The 18,737-nt window shown below is 51.8% G+C and overlaps 1 protein-coding gene and 1 pseudogene across 6 annotated transcripts; both read left to right on the top strand.

Moving 5' to 3' along the window:
- The first annotated feature begins 315 nt into the window (after positions 1-315).
- On the top strand, positions 316-7,124 carry LOC105496998 (leukocyte immunoglobulin like receptor B5). 6 transcript variants are annotated; one of them, XM_011767652.3, is made up of 14 exons: positions 316-444; positions 608-643; positions 830-1,114; positions 1,260-1,559; positions 2,012-2,308; positions 2,553-2,855; positions 3,183-3,233; positions 3,524-3,571; positions 4,619-4,735; positions 5,053-5,116; positions 5,199-5,236; positions 5,496-5,548; positions 6,429-6,587; positions 6,667-7,120. In XM_011767652.3, exons 1-14 carry the CDS (start codon positions 411-413, stop codon positions 6,811-6,813), a joined length of 1,932 nt encoding a protein of 643 aa, XP_011765954.1. In that variant the 5' UTR covers positions 316-410; the 3' UTR covers positions 6,814-7,120. The 6 variants fall into 6 exon arrangements, with proteins under 6 accessions (XP_011765954.1, XP_070943888.1, XP_011765955.1 ...); XM_071087787.1 differs by having other exon boundaries at positions 3,521-3,571; XM_011767653.3 differs by having other exon boundaries at positions 6,432-6,587; positions 6,667-7,117.
- Positions 7,125-11,327: 4,203 nt separating this feature from the next.
- Positions 11,328-12,753, top strand: LOC105496997 (trifunctional enzyme subunit beta, mitochondrial-like; annotated as a pseudogene).
- Positions 12,754-18,737: the final 5,984 nt, after the last annotated feature.

Below are 18,737 nucleotides of genomic sequence, written 5' to 3'. Positions count from 1 at the left end.
AATTGTCTGAAAACCTTGAACGTGGTTGGAGGTACAGAGGGACGGCCAAGGACAAAGGGGCACTGAGGAGGCAGGAATGATTCAGGGGTTCATTCCCGGAGAAGCGGGTTTTGCTGCTCTGCCCCAGCCCTTGGTGAGCTGAGCGTAGGTCACTAGACAGTGGCTAGGGCTCAGGGCGACCCCATTTCTGTCTGAAATGTCTGCGGAGAGCCTGGAGGTCACCCCAGCCCCATCCCTGGCGAAATGAGAGCCAGGCTCTTGGGGAGGGCGGTTCCCCTTCCTGTTGCGGACGGGACAGCCTTGTGACAGGGAGAACCCAGCCTCCAGTCCACACTCTGCGTGTTTTTGTGTCCCGCCAGGCACTGTGGTCTCATCCGCCTGCACAGCTGAGTCCAGTGGGAGCTGACGCCATGACCCTCACCCTCCCAGTCCTGATGTGCCTCGGTGAGGTTTGAAGAGGGGAAAGGAAGGCCCCAGTCTTGGAGGGAACTCAGTCTAAAGCCAGGCTCTGGTCTGTCAGAGAATCTGGTCTATCAGAGGCTCTGAGGGAGGAGAGGAACTCCTGAGGCTTCGGGGGGCAAATCTCTCACAGGGAACTCTCTTCCAGGGTTGAGTCTGGGCCCCAGGACCCACGTGCAGGCGGGTGAGTCTGTCCCCAGCTCTCCCAGGTCCCTCCTTCTCACTGGGGACAAAGACCCAACCCCGGGCAGCTGGGGGTGGAGATCGCTGTTCTGGGTGACTGATGGGGACATCTGGAGGGTCCTGGGGCTGGGAGCTAGCATCTGAGGGATGAGGATGTCTTGGGATCCAGCCTCTGATTCCATTCTAGGCACCCCCCCCAAACCGACCCTCTGGGCTGAGCCAGGCTCTGTGATCATAAGGGGGAGCCCCGTGACCCTCTGGTGTCAGGGGCCCCTGGAGACTCAGGAGTACCGTCTGGATCAGGAGGGAGTCCCATGGACCTGGGGGAGACAGAACCCACTGGAGCCTGGAGCCAAGGCCAAGTTCCACATTCGCTCCGCGGTGTACAGCACTGCAGGGCGATACCGCTGCTACTTTGAGACCCCTGCAGGCTGGTCAGAGCCCAGTGACCCCCTGGAGCTGGTGGTGACAGGTGAGAGGACACTCAGGGGTCCCAGCCCCAGGCTCTGTCCTCAGGAAGGGGGTCGGCTCTCAGGGGCGTCTCCCTCTCACAGCCCAGCCCTGGGGATGATGCGGGAGGTGGGAGCTCATTTACACTGTGCCTCCTTCTCTCCTAGGATTCTATGCAGAGCCCACTCTCTTAGCCCTGCCCAGCCCTGTGGTGGCCTCAGGAGGGAACGTGACCCTCCAGTGTGATATACGGAACGGATTTCTCACGTTTGTTCTTGTTGAGGAAGAACAGAAGCTCCCCAGGACCCTGTACTCACAGAACCTCCCCAAAGGGCCATCCCAGGCCCTGTTCCCTGTGGGTCCCGTGACCCCCAGCTCCAGGTGGAGGTTCAGATGCTATTACTACTACAGGAAAAACCCTCAGGCGTGGTCGAACCCCAGCGACCCCCTGGAGATTCTGGTCCCAGGTGAAAAGGCCACCAGGCTTCTTTATATAATTTTGGGGAGCCAGATAGGTTGTTGGGAGTTTGGTTGATGACTGATCATGGCCAGGACCCCAGGAGGATGTGCTGATGGATGGGCTGAAGCTGCAAGGAAGACCCCATGGGGAGGCTCGATAGGGAAAGAGGAGCCTGAGTCACCCTCACCTGGAAAGGGGTCAACTCAGGAAGGCACTGGGTGTATCTGCTGCAATTTCCTGTCCCCCTGTGAGGAGAGGACAGACCAGACAGGCAGTGGCCAGGAGCCAGGGAGACACTAGTGATCTGGAATTTCTCCAAGACAGACCCAGGTGAGAAGGAGCCCCTGGGATCTGAGACACAGAGCGTGAGAGACAGTGAGACCTGCAGGGCCAGGACTGGAGAAGGAAGGGGCAGAGGAGGAACCAGCCCTCGGAGTCCCAACTCGTCTTTCCCTTCAGGCGTGTCTAGGAAGCCCTCCCTCCTGGCCCCGCAGGGCCCTGTGGTGGCCCGTGGAGGCAGCCTGACCCTGCAGTGTCGCTCTGATGTCGGCTACGACAGATTCGCTCTGTACCAGGAGGGGGGACATGTCCTCCTCCAGCGCCCTGGCCAGCAACCCCAGGCTGGGCTCTCCCAGGCCAACTTCACCCTGAGCCCTGTGAGCCGCTCCCACGGGGGCCAGTACAGATGCTACGGTGGACACAACCTCTCCCCTAAGTGGTCGGCCCCCAGTGTCCCCCTGGATATCCTGATCGCAGGTGAGGAGCCCAGCGGGTTCAGTCAGGGACCCAGGCTCTGCACAGGCCCTGCCGGGGAATCCAGTTAGTGATGGCCGGGATGAGGGGTGGGGGCGTCCCAAGGGAGGGAGAGACAGACAGAGATGGGATGGGTGGGGAGGGGGAGACTCAGAGAAAACAGAGACAGAGGCTCCCAGAGAGGCCTGGGGAGGTCTCAGCTCAGAATAAGGTGGGGCAGCCCCTCACCCATCCTTCTTCTCTCCAGGACTGATCCGTGACACACCCTCCGTCTCAGTGCGGCCGGGCCCCACGGTGGCCTCAGGAGAGAACGTGACCCTGCTGTGTCAATCATGGCACAACATAGACACTTTATTTTTGACCAAGGAGGGTGCGGCCCATCCCCCGCTGCGTCTAAAGTCGAAGTACCAGTCTTATACATACCAGGCTGAATTCTCCATGAGTCCTGTGACCTCAGCCCAGGGTGGAACCTACCGATGCTACAGCGCAATCAGGTCCTACCCCTACCTGCTGTCAAGCCCTAGTTACCCCCTGGAGCTCGTGGTCTCAGGTGAGGACCCTGACCCTGTTCTGTCCGAGCTCAAAGGCTCAGCTCGGACCCTGCCCCCAGGAGAGCTCTGGGCTGGGATGGAGTCGGGGTTGGGGGGGTCATGATGGGAGGCTCAGCCAGAGGGGGACTCACCCCTCAGAGGGGAGGAGGACAGTGGGGGCACCCCAGGCACGCCCACCCTTGGCCCCATCTCCTGGGACACAAAAGGTGAAAGGTAAGCAGAAGGAAGTTCCGGAGAAGCCACAGAGCAGGTGGAGGGAGGGGTCTCAGTGGAGGAGGGGACTCCAGCACCAAAGCTCCTCACTCCCTGCCTGTGCTTATTCCCAGGACCCTCTGGGGACCCCAGCCCCCCACCCACAGGCTCCACCCCCACACCTGGTGAGTCGCTGAGATCTGGGCTCAGAGGGAGCACGGCCTCCCCCAGGGCAGCCCTGAGTCTCCTGGAGGATCCCATTCCCCTCAAAGACTCAAGCACGAGCTTCCCTCCAGGGAGCCGGGCAGAGCCACAGGAGGGGCCACAGGCTCCCAGGGGCTCCGAGGCTGGGCCGGTGAGGGGCGGGGGGGCGAGGCAGAGGGAGGTGTTGGGGCCCAGCCTGGGGGAGGAGCAGCCGGGCTGATGTGGGGAACAGGGCCACCCCAGCCCTCACCTCCTCATCCTGACCCAGCAGGCCCTGAGGACCAGCCCCTCACCCCCACGGGGTCAGACCCCCAGAGTGGTGAGTGAGGGGCTCTGAGTGGGAGGTGGGCGGGGTCCGGAGGAGCCAGGGCTGGGTTCTGTCCTAGGTTCAGGCTCCTCCGGAGATGGTGACGTGCACAAGCCCTTCCCCTGCCTGGGCCTCAGTTTCTCCAAGTGTAAAGGAGAGAGGCCTGCACAGGTGGGATTCTTCAGGGGCCTGTCCTGTCCCACCTGCAGCAGTGACGGTGACCTGGGGCGGAGGAGGGGAGCAGGGCCATGGTTTGGGGCATTCAGGCTCTTTCCCGGCATCTCCGGGGCTCGGCTCTGGTGCTGGGAATAAGGGCTGCAGGTCAGACTCCTGGGTTCCCTTCCCAGCTCTGCTGCATCCCACCGTGGGGCCCCAGGCAGGTCAATTTTCTACTCCAAGTCAGGTTCAGCAGTTGTAAATGGACTCAGTCCCATCCAGCTCATAGAACCGCTGTGAGGTGTAAGTGAAATCTCGGGATCTGGCCCTGTACACAGTTCAGCAGGGACACAGCCCTCCTGCTACCCTCGGCCCTTCCCAGATACACACAGAGCCTCTATCCAGACAGGTGCTGCATGGGAGTGTGGGAACTCAGCAGAGTGGGAAGCGGACCTGGCTGAGCTGGGGGTGACAGCAATGCAGGGTCCATCCTGCATAGCCCACTCCTTCCCCCAGGTCCTGCTGTGCTGGGGAAGGGAGGGTCGTAAGGAGGACACCAGCCCCAGATGGAGACACTAGCACAGGCCTCTCCTATCAGACGAAGAGACCCAGAGCAGGAAGCGGGTGTCCACCTGGTAGGGCAGCAGGAGAACAGCTGGGGAAAACACAAGGTCCTGGGTTCCCTTCCCAGACCTGCTTCTTTCAGGCTGGGGGGCCTGGGGCAGGCGATTCCCCTCTCTGAGCCTCGGTTTGCTCCTCTGTGAATTGGGGGGTTGGCAATCCCATGTTGCACGACTGCTGTGAGGGTTGGAGTTCATGAAGGAAAGACCTAGCTCGCGCCTGCACACAGTAGGTGCTCACATCAATGACGTCATACCCATTCCTGACGTCATCACGCACAAGGTCTGGGAAGGCACCTGGGGGTTGTGACCGGGGTCTCAGTGGCCTTCATCCTGCTGCTCTTCCTCCTCCTCTTCCTCCTCCTCCGACATCGGCATCAGAGCAAACACAGGACATCGGGTGAGTAGGGAATGGGGTGACCCGTGGGCTGACCGAGGGTGGGCTCAGGGCACCAGCCAAAGGGAACCCAAACACACAGGAAACTCAGCTTAGAAAAACTGCTCCAGAAATTCCCAGGTGAAATATCGAGAAAGAAGAGAATAAATGTGAGCATGCGTGGCAGTGCTTGATTCTCCTGATTTTACTTTAAATTTATGATGTATTTAAAACCTCAGGGCCAGTGGGCCTCCAGGTTTCTTTCTTTCTGCTCAAGTTGTGTGTGCAGGGCAGCTGGTTCGAATTCTCCCAAGCCTGACACTCTGTCCATCTCTGCCCAGCCCATTTCTACCGTCCTGCAGGGGCTGCGGGGCCAGAGCCCAAGGACCAGGTCCTGCAGAGGAGGTAATTCTGCCTGACGACCCCAGACTCCCATCCGCCCGCACAGGCCCCTCACTGCCCCTCACACTCCCGTGTCCTCCCCCAGGGCCAGCCCAGTTGCTGACGTCCAGGAGGAAATTCTCAGTGAGTGACGAGAAGAGGGGGGCACCTGGGGTGGGCAAGGGGGCTCCAAAGTTTCTGTAGCAATGGGAGCATGAGCACAGGCTGGGAAGGGTCTGGGGCCAAGGGGAAGGTGGTCTGAACCCACACTATGGGACATCGGGGACATCACAGTCGCTCCCTGGATCTCGGTCACCCTAGTGGGAGCTGGGCAGGGGCCAGCAGGACTCAGAGGTCTCGGGGAACCTTCCCAGGAGATGAACCCCTTGCTCTGGCCCCGCAGATGCTGCCGTGAAGGACACACAGCCTGAGGACGGGGTGGAGCTGGACAGTCGGGTGAGACCCCGCCCCTGTCCCGGGCACCAAAGGCCTCCTGGTGCCAGATCTAATCCTGCAGGACTTCTCTGTCCTCTTCCCCCGGTTCTCAGCATCATCACGGTGGACCCCTCCTTGTCCAGCACGCTGCCTCCTGCCTGCTGTGACCTCACTCTCTCCTGCTGTCCTGGGACCTCGAGGGCCTCCTCCCGGGTCCCCTTCCTGCTCCTCCTCCTCTGTTTGGCCGTCTGGTGGTTAGAGCGCTCCCCAGGCCTCAGGAGGATGAGGAATAGATGAACCACCCCAGTCCCCTGGGCTCCCTTCATTCATTCATCCAGCCAGTGTTCCCAGGAAGCTCACTGTGGATCGGGCTCCCTGTGGGAGCTGCAGACACAGCAGGCAGCAGAGCCACCCCCGCCTCCTGAGCTCACCTCGTGGTGGGAGACAAAATGCAAATAAATGCAGTGTCCAGCAGTGCAACGTGCTGTAAGAAACATAAACCAGGGAAAGGGCAGAGTGTGGGGCAGTGGGGCCAGTCTGAATGTAAGGGGAGGGCTGTCTGCTCAGCTGTCATCTGAGAAGCCTGGACGGAGGGGGCCACAGGATCCTCTAATGGACGAGCCCCTGCAGGCAGAAGAAACAGCCGTGCAAAGGCCCCGAGGCCACAGCAAGCTCTTGCAGGAAGGCGGGCATTAGGCTGCAGCCAAATGGGCAAGGTCGGAGTGAGGAGGAGAGGCCAGAACCACAGGGAGGGAGAGACCAGACCCTCCACGGCCTTCAGGCGTCCCTGAGATTCCATCAGGAAAGGGATGTAATCAGATCACCCTGGGAACAGTGGGGAAAACTGACTCCAGGGGGTCAGGGGGATTCAAGGACACCCCCCACCAGTGTCTTTCTCCAGCAGAGCCCACACGATGTAGACCCCCAGGCAGTGACGTATGCCCAGGTGAAACACTCCAGATATAGGAGAGAAATGGCCTCCCCTCCCTCCCCACTGTCCGAGGAATTCCTGGACACAAAGGACACACAGGCGGAAGAGGACAGGCCGATGGACACTGAGGTGAGTCCTTTCCTCTCCAGGCCCCCAGGCCTCCCCCACCGCCACCACGTTCCTTCCCTCTCACTCTCCCCCACTGCAGGCTGCTGCATCTGAAGACCCCCAGGATGTGACCTATGCCCAGCTGCAGAGCTTGACCCTCAGACGGGAGGCAACTGAGCCTCCTCCACCCCAGGAAGGGGAATCTCCAGTTGAGCCCAGAGTCTTTGAGACTCTGGCCATCCACTAGCCCATGGGGGACCCAGATCCTACACTCAACAGAAGGAGACTCAGGGACTCCAGAAGGCACGGGAGCTGCCACCAGTGGACATCAATGAACCCCAGCCAGCCTGGACCCCTAACAGAGACCACTAGGATATCCTGGGAACTTTGGGACTCACTCGATTCTGCAGTTAAAGATGACTAATATCCTTGCATTTTTGAAATAAAGCCACAGACTTCTCAATAAATCAATGAGCTGAGAAAACTAAAACAGAAATTAGAGAATGGTATAAATTGAATGATAATGTAAATATTACATATTAAATGATGAAATTGGAAAACTACAAATGAGTGAATGAACTAGAAAAGAATAAAACCAGCCGGGCGCGGTGGCTCAAGCCTGTAATCCCAGCACTTTGGGAGGCCGAGACGGGTGGATCACGAGGTCAGGAGATCGAGACCATCCTGACTAACATGGTGAAACCCTGTCTCTACTAAAAATACAAAAATTAGCCGGGCGAGGTGGCGGGCGCCTGTAGTCCCAGCTACTCAGGAGGCTGAGGCAGGAGAATGGCGTAAACCCGGGAGGCGGAGCTTGCAGTGAGCTGAGATCCGGCCACTGCACTCCAGCCTGGGCGACAGAGCGAGACTCCGTCTCAAAAAAAAAAAAAAAGAAAGAATAAAACCTAGGTAATTAATGACCTTGGCAATGATAGAATTTAGAAAAAGAATGACAAATTATTCCAAATGAAGGTGTGAGGAAGTGGACAAAAATAACAAGAGGAGTTACTAATGAGGACAAAACAACTACGTGAAAACTCATTGAAGCCAAAAAAGCTCATTCTTGAGAATGGTAATTACATTCACAAATCCTAGCCACAATAAGCAAGGAAAAAAGCAGGGGTCAGGCACACATTTCCATATGGGGGCGAAACAGCAGACAGCACCACAAATCTGACACATATTGCCTTTATTTTTTTCACTTTTAAGTACAGGGATACATGTGCAGGTTTGTTAGATAAACTTGTGTCAAGGGAGTCTGTTTTGTTTTTGTGTGTGTGTGTGTGTGTTTTTTTTATTTTTTTTGAGACGGAGTCTTGCTCTGTCACCAGGCTGGAGTGCAGTGGTGCAATCTCCACTCACTGCAAGCTCCACCTCCCAGGTTCACGCCATTCTCCTGCCTCAGCCTCCCAAGTAACTGGGACTACAGGTGCCCACCACCACACCTGGCTAATTTTTGTATTTTTAGTAGAGATGGGGTTTTACCATCTTGGCCTGGCTGGTCTCGAACTCCTGACCTCGTGATCCACCCTCCACGGTCTCCCAAAGTGGTGGGATTACTAGGTATTAAACCTAGTGCCCTGTTTTCCTGATCCTCTCCCTCATTTCTCCCTTCACCCTCAAATGTGCCCCAGTGTCTGTTGTTCCCCTTTATGTGTCCATGTGTTCCCATCTTTTAGCTCCCACTTATAAGTGAGAACATGCAGTATTTGGTTTTCTGTTCCTGCATTAGTTTCCCAAGGATGATGGCCTCCAGCTCCATCTTGCCCCCGCAAAGGACATGCTCTCATTCTTTTTTATGGCTGCATAGTATTCCATAGTGCATATGTGCCACGTTTTCTTTATCCAGTCTGTCACTGATGGGCATTTGGGTTGATTCGATGTTTTTGCTATTGTGAATGGTGTTGCAATGACCATTTGCGTCCATGTGTCTTTATGGTAAAATGATTTATATTCATCTGAGTATATACCCAGAATTGGGATTGCTGGGTTGAAGGGTAGTTCTGCTGATAGCTCTTTGAGGAATTGCCATACTGCTTTCCACAATGGTTGAACTAATTTACACTCTCACCAATGGTGTATAAGTGTTCTCTTTTCTCTGCAATCCCACCAGCATCTGTTATTTTTTGACTTTTTAATAATAGCTATTCTGACTGGTGCAAGATGGTATCTCATTGTGGTTTTGATTTGCATTTCTCTAATGATCAATGATATTGAGGTTTTTTCTGTATGCTTGTTGGCACATGTATGTCTTCTTTTGAAAAGTGTGTGTTTGTGTACTTTGCCCACATTTTAAGGGGGTTGGTTGTTTTTCTCTTGTAAATTTGCTTAAGTTCCTTATAGATGCTGGATATTAGACCTTTGTCAGATGCGTAGTTTATAAATACATTTTCCCATTCTGTAGGTTGTCTGTTCACTCTGTTGATAGTTTCTTTTGCTGTGTAGGAGCTCTTAAGTTTAATTAGATCCCACTGGTGAATTTGTGCATTTGTTGTGATTGTTTTTGGTGTCTTTGTCATGGAATATTTGCCCATTCCTATGTTCAGGATAGTATTGCCTGGATTGTCTTCTAGGGATTTATGGTTTTGGGCTTTACATTTAAGTCTTTAATCTGTCTTGAATTAATTTTTGTGTATGGTATAAGGAAGGGGTCCAGTTGCAATCTTCTGCATATGGCTAACCAGTTATCCCAGCATCATTTATTGAATAGGGAATCTTTCCCCATTGCTTGTTTTGTCAGTTTTGTCACAGATCAGATGGTCGTAGATGTGTGGCCTTATTTCTGGGCACCCCATTCTGTTCCGTTGGTCTATATGCCTGCTTGTGTACCAGTGCCATGCCGTTTTGGTTACTGTAGCCTGGTAGTATAGTTTGAAGTCGGGTAATGTGATGCCCCCAGCTTTTTTCTTTTTGCTTAGGATTGCCTTGGCTATTCGGGCTCATTTTTGGTTCCATATGAATTTTATAATAGTTTTCTCTACTTCTGTGAAGAATGTTGTTGGTAGTTTGAGGGGAATAGCGTTGAATCTGTACATTACTTTGGGCAGGATAGCCATCTTAATGATATTGATTCTTCTGATCCATGAGTATGGGATGCTTTTCTGTTTGTTTGTGTCTCCTCTGATTTCTTTAAGGAGTGTTTTATAATTTCCATTGTAGAGATCTTTCATCTCCCCAGTTAGCTGTATTCCTAGTATTTTATTTGTGTGTGTGTGACACTTGTGAATGGGATTGCCTTTCTTATTTGGCCCTCAGTTTGGCTGTTCTTGGTGTATTGAAATGCTAGTGAATTTGTACATAGATTTTGTATCCTGCAACGTTGCTAAAGTTGTTTATCAACTGGAGGAGCTTTTAGGCTGAACAATCAAGTTCTTTCAAATATCTTAAAAGCCTTTTCAAGAAGGATTACTACAAATAAGCACAGATAATGAAAACTACAATAAACATATAACTCTTCAAAGCCCAGACAATGAAGAACATTTACTAACATCAACACCATCAAGAAAAACACGACCTCACTAAATGAGGTAAATAAGGCACCACGGACCAATCCTAGAGAAGCAGAAATATCTGAACTTTCAGACAAATAATTCAAAACAGTTTTGTTGAGGAATGTCAAAGACACTCGAGATAAAACAGAAAAGGAATTCAGAATTCTATCTTATAAATTTAACATAGAGATTAAAATTATTTTTAAAAATCAAGCAGAAAAATTCCAGAACTGAAAAAAATGCAATTGGCATACTGAAGAATGCGTCAGAGGCCTTTAATAGCAGAATTGATCAAGCAGAAGAATAATTAGTGAAGACAGGTTATTTGAAAATACACAGTCAGGATCAAGAAAATGAGGTGTATATATATATATATATACACATACATACACACAGACATACATACATACACACCATGGAATACTATGCAGCCATAAAAAAAGAATGAGATCATGTCCTTTGCAGGAATGTGGATGGAGCTACAGGTCATTATCCTCAGAAAACTAACTCAGGAACAGAAAACTAAATACCTCATGTTCTCACCTATTAGTGAGAGCTAAATGATGAGAACATGTGGACACAGAGAGGAACAACAGACAGCGGGACATATTGAAAGGTGGGGGTTGGAAGAAGGGAAAGGATCAAGAAAAATAACTAATGGGTACTAGGCTTAATATCTGGGTGACAAAATAATCTGCACAACAGTGAGAGCCTTGGCACTTGGGTCTGAACCTTGCTCAGAGTAGGAGTCTGTGCGAACATCAGTTAAGTTTCCAGAATGACTACCATCTTGACTTACATTTTTAAAACTCTTCCCACTACATGGCCGGGCATGGTGGCTCACGCCTGTAATCCCAGCACTTTGGGAGGCCAAGATGGGCAGATCATGAGCTCAGGAGATTGAGACCATCCTGGTTAACACGGTGAAACCTCGTCTCTAATAAAAATACGAAAAAAAAAAAATTAGCCAGGCATGGTGGCGGGCACCTATAGTCCCAGCTACTCAGGAGGCTGAGGCGGGAGAATGGTGTGAACCCAGGAGGTGAAACTTGCAGTGAGCCGAGATTGCACCACTGCACACCAGCCCGGGCAACAGAGAGAAACTCTGTCTCAAAAAAATAAAAAGTAAAAAATCTTCCCACTACATCAAAACAGGCCCTCAGATTTTTTGATTTTTGTCTTCCCGTTATAAGACCTCTGAGCTGTTCCTCCAGCTGCGAGCTGCCCCAGAGAGAGAATCTGACCAGCACAGTTGATCACTTATACGTAGATGACCCTGGTTTCTGGATTGGTTCCTATATGGATGGATCATTGGATTTTTAGCTTTATCTGAAAGCCGTCCAGACCAAAATGAAGAAGACATTAGCCAAACCCAACATAAGGAATATTGTGGTGGTAGATGGTGTTCGCACTCCCATTTTTGCTGTCAGGCGCTTTCTATAAAGATCTGACGCCACATGATTTGGCTAGAGCAGCATTTACGGGTTTGTTGCATCAGACCAGTGTCCCCAAGGAAGTTGATTATATCATCTTTGGCACAGTTATTCAGGAAGTGAAAACAAGCAATGTGTCTAGAGAGGCTGCCCTTGGAACTGACTTCTCTGACAAGACTCCTGCTCACATTGTCACCATAGCTTGTATCTCTGCCGACCAAGTCATGACCACAGGTGTTGACTTGATTGCTTCTGGCCAGTGTGATGTGATTGTGGCAGGTGGCGTCCAGCTGATGTCCGATGTCCCTATTCACCATTCAAGGAAAGTGAGAAAACTGGTGCTTGCTCTCAATAAAACCAAAACTGTGGGCCGGCGACTGTCTTTAATCTCTAAATTCCGATTGAATTTCCTAGCACCTGAGCTCCCTGTGGTTGCCAAGTTCTCCACTGGTGAGACCATGGGTCACTCTGCAGACCAACAGGCCACCTCCTTTGCTGTTTCTTGGCTGGAACAGTGTGAAGACGCACTGTGCTCTCCCAGTCTGGCCAAGAAGGCACAGGATGAAGGATTCCTTTCTGATGACGTACCATTCGAAGTACCAGGAAAAAATACAGTTACCAAAGATAATGGCATCCATCCTTCCTCATTGGAGCAGACGGCCAAACTAAAACCTGCATTCATCAAGCCCTACGGCACAGTGACAGCTGAAATTCTTCTTTCTTGACTGCTGGCGCATCTGCAATGTTGATTATGGCAGAGGAAAAAGCTCTGGCCATGGGTTATAAGTCGAAGGCATATTTGAGGGATTTTATGTATGTGTCTCACGATCCAAAAGACCAACTATGACTCGGACCAATGTATGCCACTCCAGAAGTTCTAGAACAGGCAGGAATAACCATGAATGATACTGATGCTTTTGAATTTCATGAAGCTGTCTCGGGTCAGATTTTGGCAAACGTTAGAGCCCTGGATTCTGATTGGTTTTCACAAAACTACACCGGTAGAAAAACCAAGGGTGGGATTGCCTCCTTTGGAGAAGTTTAATAACTAGGGTGGATCTCTTCCCCTGGGACACCCGTTTGGAGCCACTGGCTGCAGGTTGGTCACGGCAGCTGCCAACAGATTACGGAAGGAAGGAGGTCAGTACGGCTTAGTGGCTGCCTGTGCAGCTGGAGGGCAGGGCCCTGCTATGATAGTGGAAACTTATCCAGAATAATAGATCCAGAAGAAATGACCGGAAGTTTCTGTGCAGCACTCACACTAGGCAACACTATTTCGGTGCATTCCGAATGACATTTATAGCTCCTAGCTCCCTTTAGGAAAGCAATTCTTGTGGCCTTCTGTTAGACACTTTGCACTTAAGCCTTGCCAGTGTTCTGAGCTTTTCAATAATCACAGTTTACTGCTCTTTCAGGGATTTCTAAGCCACCAGAATCTCACACAGAGGTGTGTAGGTGGTTGGTTTTGGTCTCTACTGTCACTAAAGACAAAACGACGGGATGCAATTGGGAAAGAGGTCAGCTGAGATTTGGAATCATTTTTGTAATATTTGCAAATTATATTTTTCCTATCTGTGTCCTGAAGATAAGTGTTCTCTATAAAATACAAACCAATGTGCCTAAATTAATTCTGGAAAAATAATTCAGAATCTAAACATCACTGAAAACTTACAGAAAATGTTTAGATACATAAATATCATGGTGGTCAACCTTAATAAAGTGGAGAAATATTGAAAATAATAGGCCTGGCATGGTGGCTCATATCTGTAATCCCAGCACTTTGGGAGACCAAGGCGGGTGGATCACAAGGTCAGGAGATGGAGACCATCCTGGCTAACACGATGAAACCCCGTCTCTACTAAAAACACAAAACAATTAGCCAGGCGTGGTGGTGAGCGCCTGTAGTCCCAGCTACTCGGGAGGCTGAGGTGGGAGAGTGGCGTGAACCCGGGAGGCAGCTTGCAGTGAGCCGAGATCGCACCACTGCACTCCAGCCTGGGGGACAGAGTAGGCGACAGAGTGAGACTGTCTCTAAAAAAAAAAAAAAAGAAAATAATAATAATAATAATCTACACAACAAACTGTCACAACACAGTTTACCTGTATAACAAACCTGCACATGTATCCTTGAACTTGAAACAAAAGTTAAAAGAAAAAGAAAAAATCCCATTAGGACATGAGCAAAAGGGCTGGGCATGGTGGTTCATGCTTATAATCCCAACAGTTTGGGAGGCCAAGGCGGGAGGATCTCCTGAGGTCAGGAGTTCAAGACCAGCCTGACCAACATGGTGAAACCCCGTCTCTACCATTAATACAAAAATTAGTTGGGTGTGGTGGCGGATGTCTGTAATCCCAGCTGGGGACAGAGTCACCTGCCTGCATGCAGGTCCTGGGGCCCCGACTCAGCCCTGAAAGAGAGTTCCCTGTAAGAGATTTGTCCCCCTGGGAGCCTGAGCATGCCTTCCCATCGTGGGAGTACCTGGAACTACAGGTATGCACCACCACACCCAGTTATTTTTTGTCTTTTTAGTATGCATGGAGTTTCACCATGTTGCCCAGCTGGTCTCGAACTCCTGGGCTCCAGCGATCTGTCTACCTCGGCCTCCCAGAGTGCTGGGAAAATAGGCATGAGCCATGGCAGGCAGCCAATCATAGCACTTGTTATCATTAGGATGATTCCTCTTTCTTCTCATTCTTGGACACACACCTCCCAGCATCTCATCTGTCAGAGAGGGTTTCTACCAGGGCTGTACTGGGAGTTAGGCTTGAAAAGGGGAGGAAGGCACCACCTGCCTGGGTCTCGAGAGTCTGCTCAGGGCTGTAACCAGCAGGGGAGGGTCCAGTGTGAACCTCATGTCTGACAAGTCTACAGTGAATCTGCTTCACATACACATGGAGGAGGCAGCTCAGGGCTGACCATGAACCTCAGTCAATGGGCAGAGATATCCCAGTGCTATCCACAAACACAGGGGAGGAGGAGCCACAACGTCCCACTTTCACCCAAAACCCCGAGCCCTCCCTGACTGTGAGGGCCCTGGGGTTCTCCTCTGTCTCATACAGAAGTAGAAACGTGCCCCTTAGTGACCCCCTGACATTGCAAGTCACCAGCAGCCACTCGGCTCTGAGCTCGCTGCTTCCTGAGGTTCCCTGCCGGTGTCAGGAAGTTTCATTTCTCATTTCCTTCTAGGGCTGCGTATTTCAGAAACATTATGTATTAGTCGGGGTTCTCTAGAGGGGCAGAACTAATGGGATAGGTGTATGTATAAAGGGGAGTTGATTAAGGAGTATTGATTCATTCACACGATCACAAGGTGAGGTGTCACAATAGACCGTCTGCAAGCTGAGGAGCGAGGAAGCCCGTCCAAGTCCGAAAACCTCAGAGGCTGAGAAGCTGACAGTGCAGCCTGGGCGGCAGAGCGAGACCTTGTCTCAAAAAAAAAAAAAAATATATATATATATATATATATATGTGTGTGTGTGTGTGTGTGTGTGTGTGTGTGTGTGTGTGTATATACACACATATATGAGTGTGTTTTCAAGTCTCCTTCTTTCCCCTCAAGTCGCATGTACAGGGTGCGTGGTTCTAAGGTTCCCAGGGCTGAGACTCTGTCCTTCTTCACCCAGCCCAGAGAAAGGCTAATTTCCAACACCCTGCAGGGGCTGTGGAGCCAGAGCCCAGAGACAGAGGCCTTCAGAGGAGGTAATTCTGCCCGAAGACCCCAGACTCCCACACTCCCCGCCCACCACACTCTCTGTCCTCCCCCAGGTCCAGCCCAGCTGCTGACATCCAGGAAGAAAACCTCAGTGAGAGGAAGAGGGGGTGCACCTGGGGTGCAGATGAGGGCCCTGCAGTTTCAGTGGTAACAGGAAGGGGCTGGGAAGGGGCTGGGGCTCAGGGGAACAGACACTGCCATGAAGGACCCACAGCCCAGGATGGGGTGGAGCTGGACAGTCAGTGTGAGAAACACACTCACCCCTGAAAACCCAAAGAATGCACTCAGAGGCACGGGCAACAGCAAAAGCGAGACTTTTTGTTTGTCTGTTTGAGACGGAATCTCACTCTGTCACCCAGGCTGGAGTGCAGTGGCCAGATCTCAGCTCACTGCAACCTCCGCCTCCACGGTTTACACCATTCTCCTGCCTCAGCCTCCCGAGTAGGTGGGACTACAGGTGCCCGCCACCTCGCCCGGCTAGTTTTTTGTATTTTTTTAGTAGAGACGGGGTTTCACCGTGTTCGCCAGGATGGTCTCGATCTCCTGACCTCGTGATCCGCCTACCTCGCCTCCCAGAGTGCTGGGATTACAGGCGTGAGCCACCGCGCCCGGCCTGAACCTGAGACTTTTAATAGGGTCTTGCAAGATTGGGCGTCTGCTAGGCAGGCACACCTGGGGCAGTCACAGCAGGTAATTTATCTCCTAGCACGCAAGTCCCTCCCTCACTTCCTCACTGGTCCAGTACTATGAGGTTACAATCTTCCCAGACTTCCCCTGAGTTTCATTATCCCCCTTATAAGGTTATATATCTCGTCCCCTTCCCCGCTTAACTTGTAATTTCCCAGTAACGAAACTTTTTTCCCTTTTATGGGCTGACCCCCGCTCTACATTCTGTTCATTTACTGTGATTTGCTGGGAGCATGAGCCCTGCGGTTTGTTAAATCCGCAGACTGGCTGCCAGTGCTGAGAAGGTCCATGCTTTGAAAATGGACCATTTAAAATGTGTTCTCACAAATCCCCTCCTCCTTCTTATTTACTTCCTTTGGTCTCATGTTCATTTGAACCCTTCTAGGGCTTGAATCGCTTTAGAAGTTGTTTACTTTTTCTATTTTATTTTTATTTTTTTGAAACAGAGTCTTGCTGTGTGGCCCAGGCTGGAGTGCAGTGGCGCCATCTCAGCTCACTGCAACCTCCGCCTCCTGGGTTCCAGTGATTCACCTGCCTCAGCCTCCCGAGTAGCTGGGATTACAGGCGTGCACCACCACACCCGGCTAATTGTTTTTGTATTTTTAGTAGAGATGGGGTTTCACCATGTTGGCCAGGCTGGTCTCAAACTCCTGACCTCAGGTGATCCACCCACCTCGGCCTCCCAAAGTGCTGGGATTACAGGCATGAGCTACGGCGCCTGGTCAGATTTTTCACTTTATGACTACATAGTAGGTGTATATATTTATTAAATTACTTTTCAATGGTATTAATTCAATTTGCTATTTTTCAGCTTCACAATGTCTGTCTAATGCATTTCACCAGCTGCCTATATTTTCCTCATATGGTTGTCATTCCTGTGGGGCGGCTCTCCTCCCGCGCACCTGGCCTTTCATAAAGGATTTCTCCCAGGGCTGTCCAGGCATCAGCCTGATGAAGGGAATCGATGCCGCTGCTCCTGCCCCACTCTCCCAAACTTAGCCTCAGCTCAAGACTGTGCCCAGCAGGGATGGGACCAATGCCAGCCTCACACTCACCTGTGGGGCAGACGCCCACATCTGAGCACCGTGGACTGAATCTGTTTCTCACACACAGGGGAGGGGCTGAGAGCTGAGCGTGGACTCCAGTGAGTGAGCAGAGACCCCCCAGCGCCTGTCCACACACACAGGGGAGGGGGAGCCACAGCTTCCAGCCCCACCCAGAGCCCTGACCCCTCCCTGCCTGGGAGGACCCGGGGTTCCTCTTCTGTCCCACACGGAGGTGGGAACCTCCTCCTCCCTAATGACCCTGGGTGGTCCCAGACACCTGTGGCCACTCAGCTTTGAACTCTGTTCATTGCAGGGGACGCATCTCAATGTTGGGAACTTTTCTTTCTCTTTCTGTGCCTGTGGCTGTGGTGATCTGCATATTTCAGACGTGTCACAAGGAGCATTTCTTGGTATTTGGAGCCAATGTCGGCTCTTGAGTGGAGGCGTCAATCATCCTCCTCGACTGTGGAACCCAAGACCAGGATCCTCTCCCGTCCCACCCTCCGGTCTGAACTGGTCTGGAAATGCACCACGGCTGAGCCTCCCGTGTCCTGGGCACCACTGACCCCACAGCCACTGTGATCAGTGGGGTTCATGACAACAGGCTCAGAGGTGACATTAATGTCCAAGGTCACATAAACCCTGGATGATAATCAGGAATTAAACACAAATCAGCTCCCCTCCCCCGGAAGCAGATTACAGACCTAACAAACTGTTCTGAAAATCCTGAACATGGACGAAGGCGCCGAAGGACGGCCAAGGACACAAGGGGCACTGAGGAGGCAGGACCGACTCAGAGCCTCATTCCCGGGGGGGTGGGTGATGCTGCAACAAGGAAAAAAGGGAAAGTACAAGAGAGGGACTGTTTGGTAAGAAGGAAACATACACTCCAAGGACTGTATATATATATATATATAATATATATACTATATATAATTATATATGCTATATATACATTGTATATATAGTATATATATGTGTATATATATTTTTTATATATATATATGTTTTATTCTCTATATTCCCTGCATTTCTCCTTTTCAGACAGGATCTTGCTCTGTCGCCCAGGCTGGAATGCCGAGGGGTGATCATAGCTCCCTGCAGCCTCCGCCTCCCAGGCCCAAGTGATCCTCCCACCTCAGCCTCCCGAGTAGCAGGGACCACAGTCATGAGCCTCCATGCCCAACTCACTTTTTTCTTTTCTGTAGAGACAGGATCACAGTATGTTGTCCAGGACTGTGTGAAGCTCCTGGCCTCAAGCCATCACCCGCCTCAGCCTCCTGAAGTGCTGGGATTCCAGGCGTGAGCCACCACGGTAGACCCTGCATTTCTCCTGTGTTCTCACTGCCACACGCAGCTCAGCCTGGGCTGCACAGCCCGGTGTCAGGTGCGTCTCTGCGGACCTGGGTCTGCCTGCAGCATGGACCTGCATCTTCCCTGAAGCATCTCCAGGGCTGGAGAGACGACTGCCATGGTAAGGACCCCGCAACGCTGAGCCGATGGACGGGCTGAAGGAGGGAGGCTCTGAGAGGGAAGAGGAGCCCACAGTCGCCCTCGCCTGAAAGGGGCTTACTCAGGAAGGCACCGGGTCTATTTGCTGTTGTGTTCCGGCCCTCAGTGAGATAAAGATAAATCAGGCAGACAGTGACCCAGGGACAGGGAGACCCCATTTCTATACGAAATGTCTGCAGAGAGCCTGGTGCCTGCCCCCACCTCAGCCCTGGGGAAATGAGAGCCAGGCTCCTGGGGAGGGCAGTTCCCCTTCCTGTGGGCTGAGGATGAGACAACCCCATAACAAGAA

The sequence above is a fragment of the Macaca nemestrina genome, chromosome 20, assembly GCF_043159975.1.
Source record: "Macaca nemestrina isolate mMacNem1 chromosome 20, mMacNem.hap1, whole genome shotgun sequence".
Lineage (NCBI taxonomy): Eukaryota > Metazoa > Chordata > Mammalia > Primates > Cercopithecidae > Macaca > Macaca nemestrina.
The sequence above is the reverse complement of the archived record's forward strand: the minus strand, read 5'-3'. Positions and strand labels throughout refer to the sequence as shown.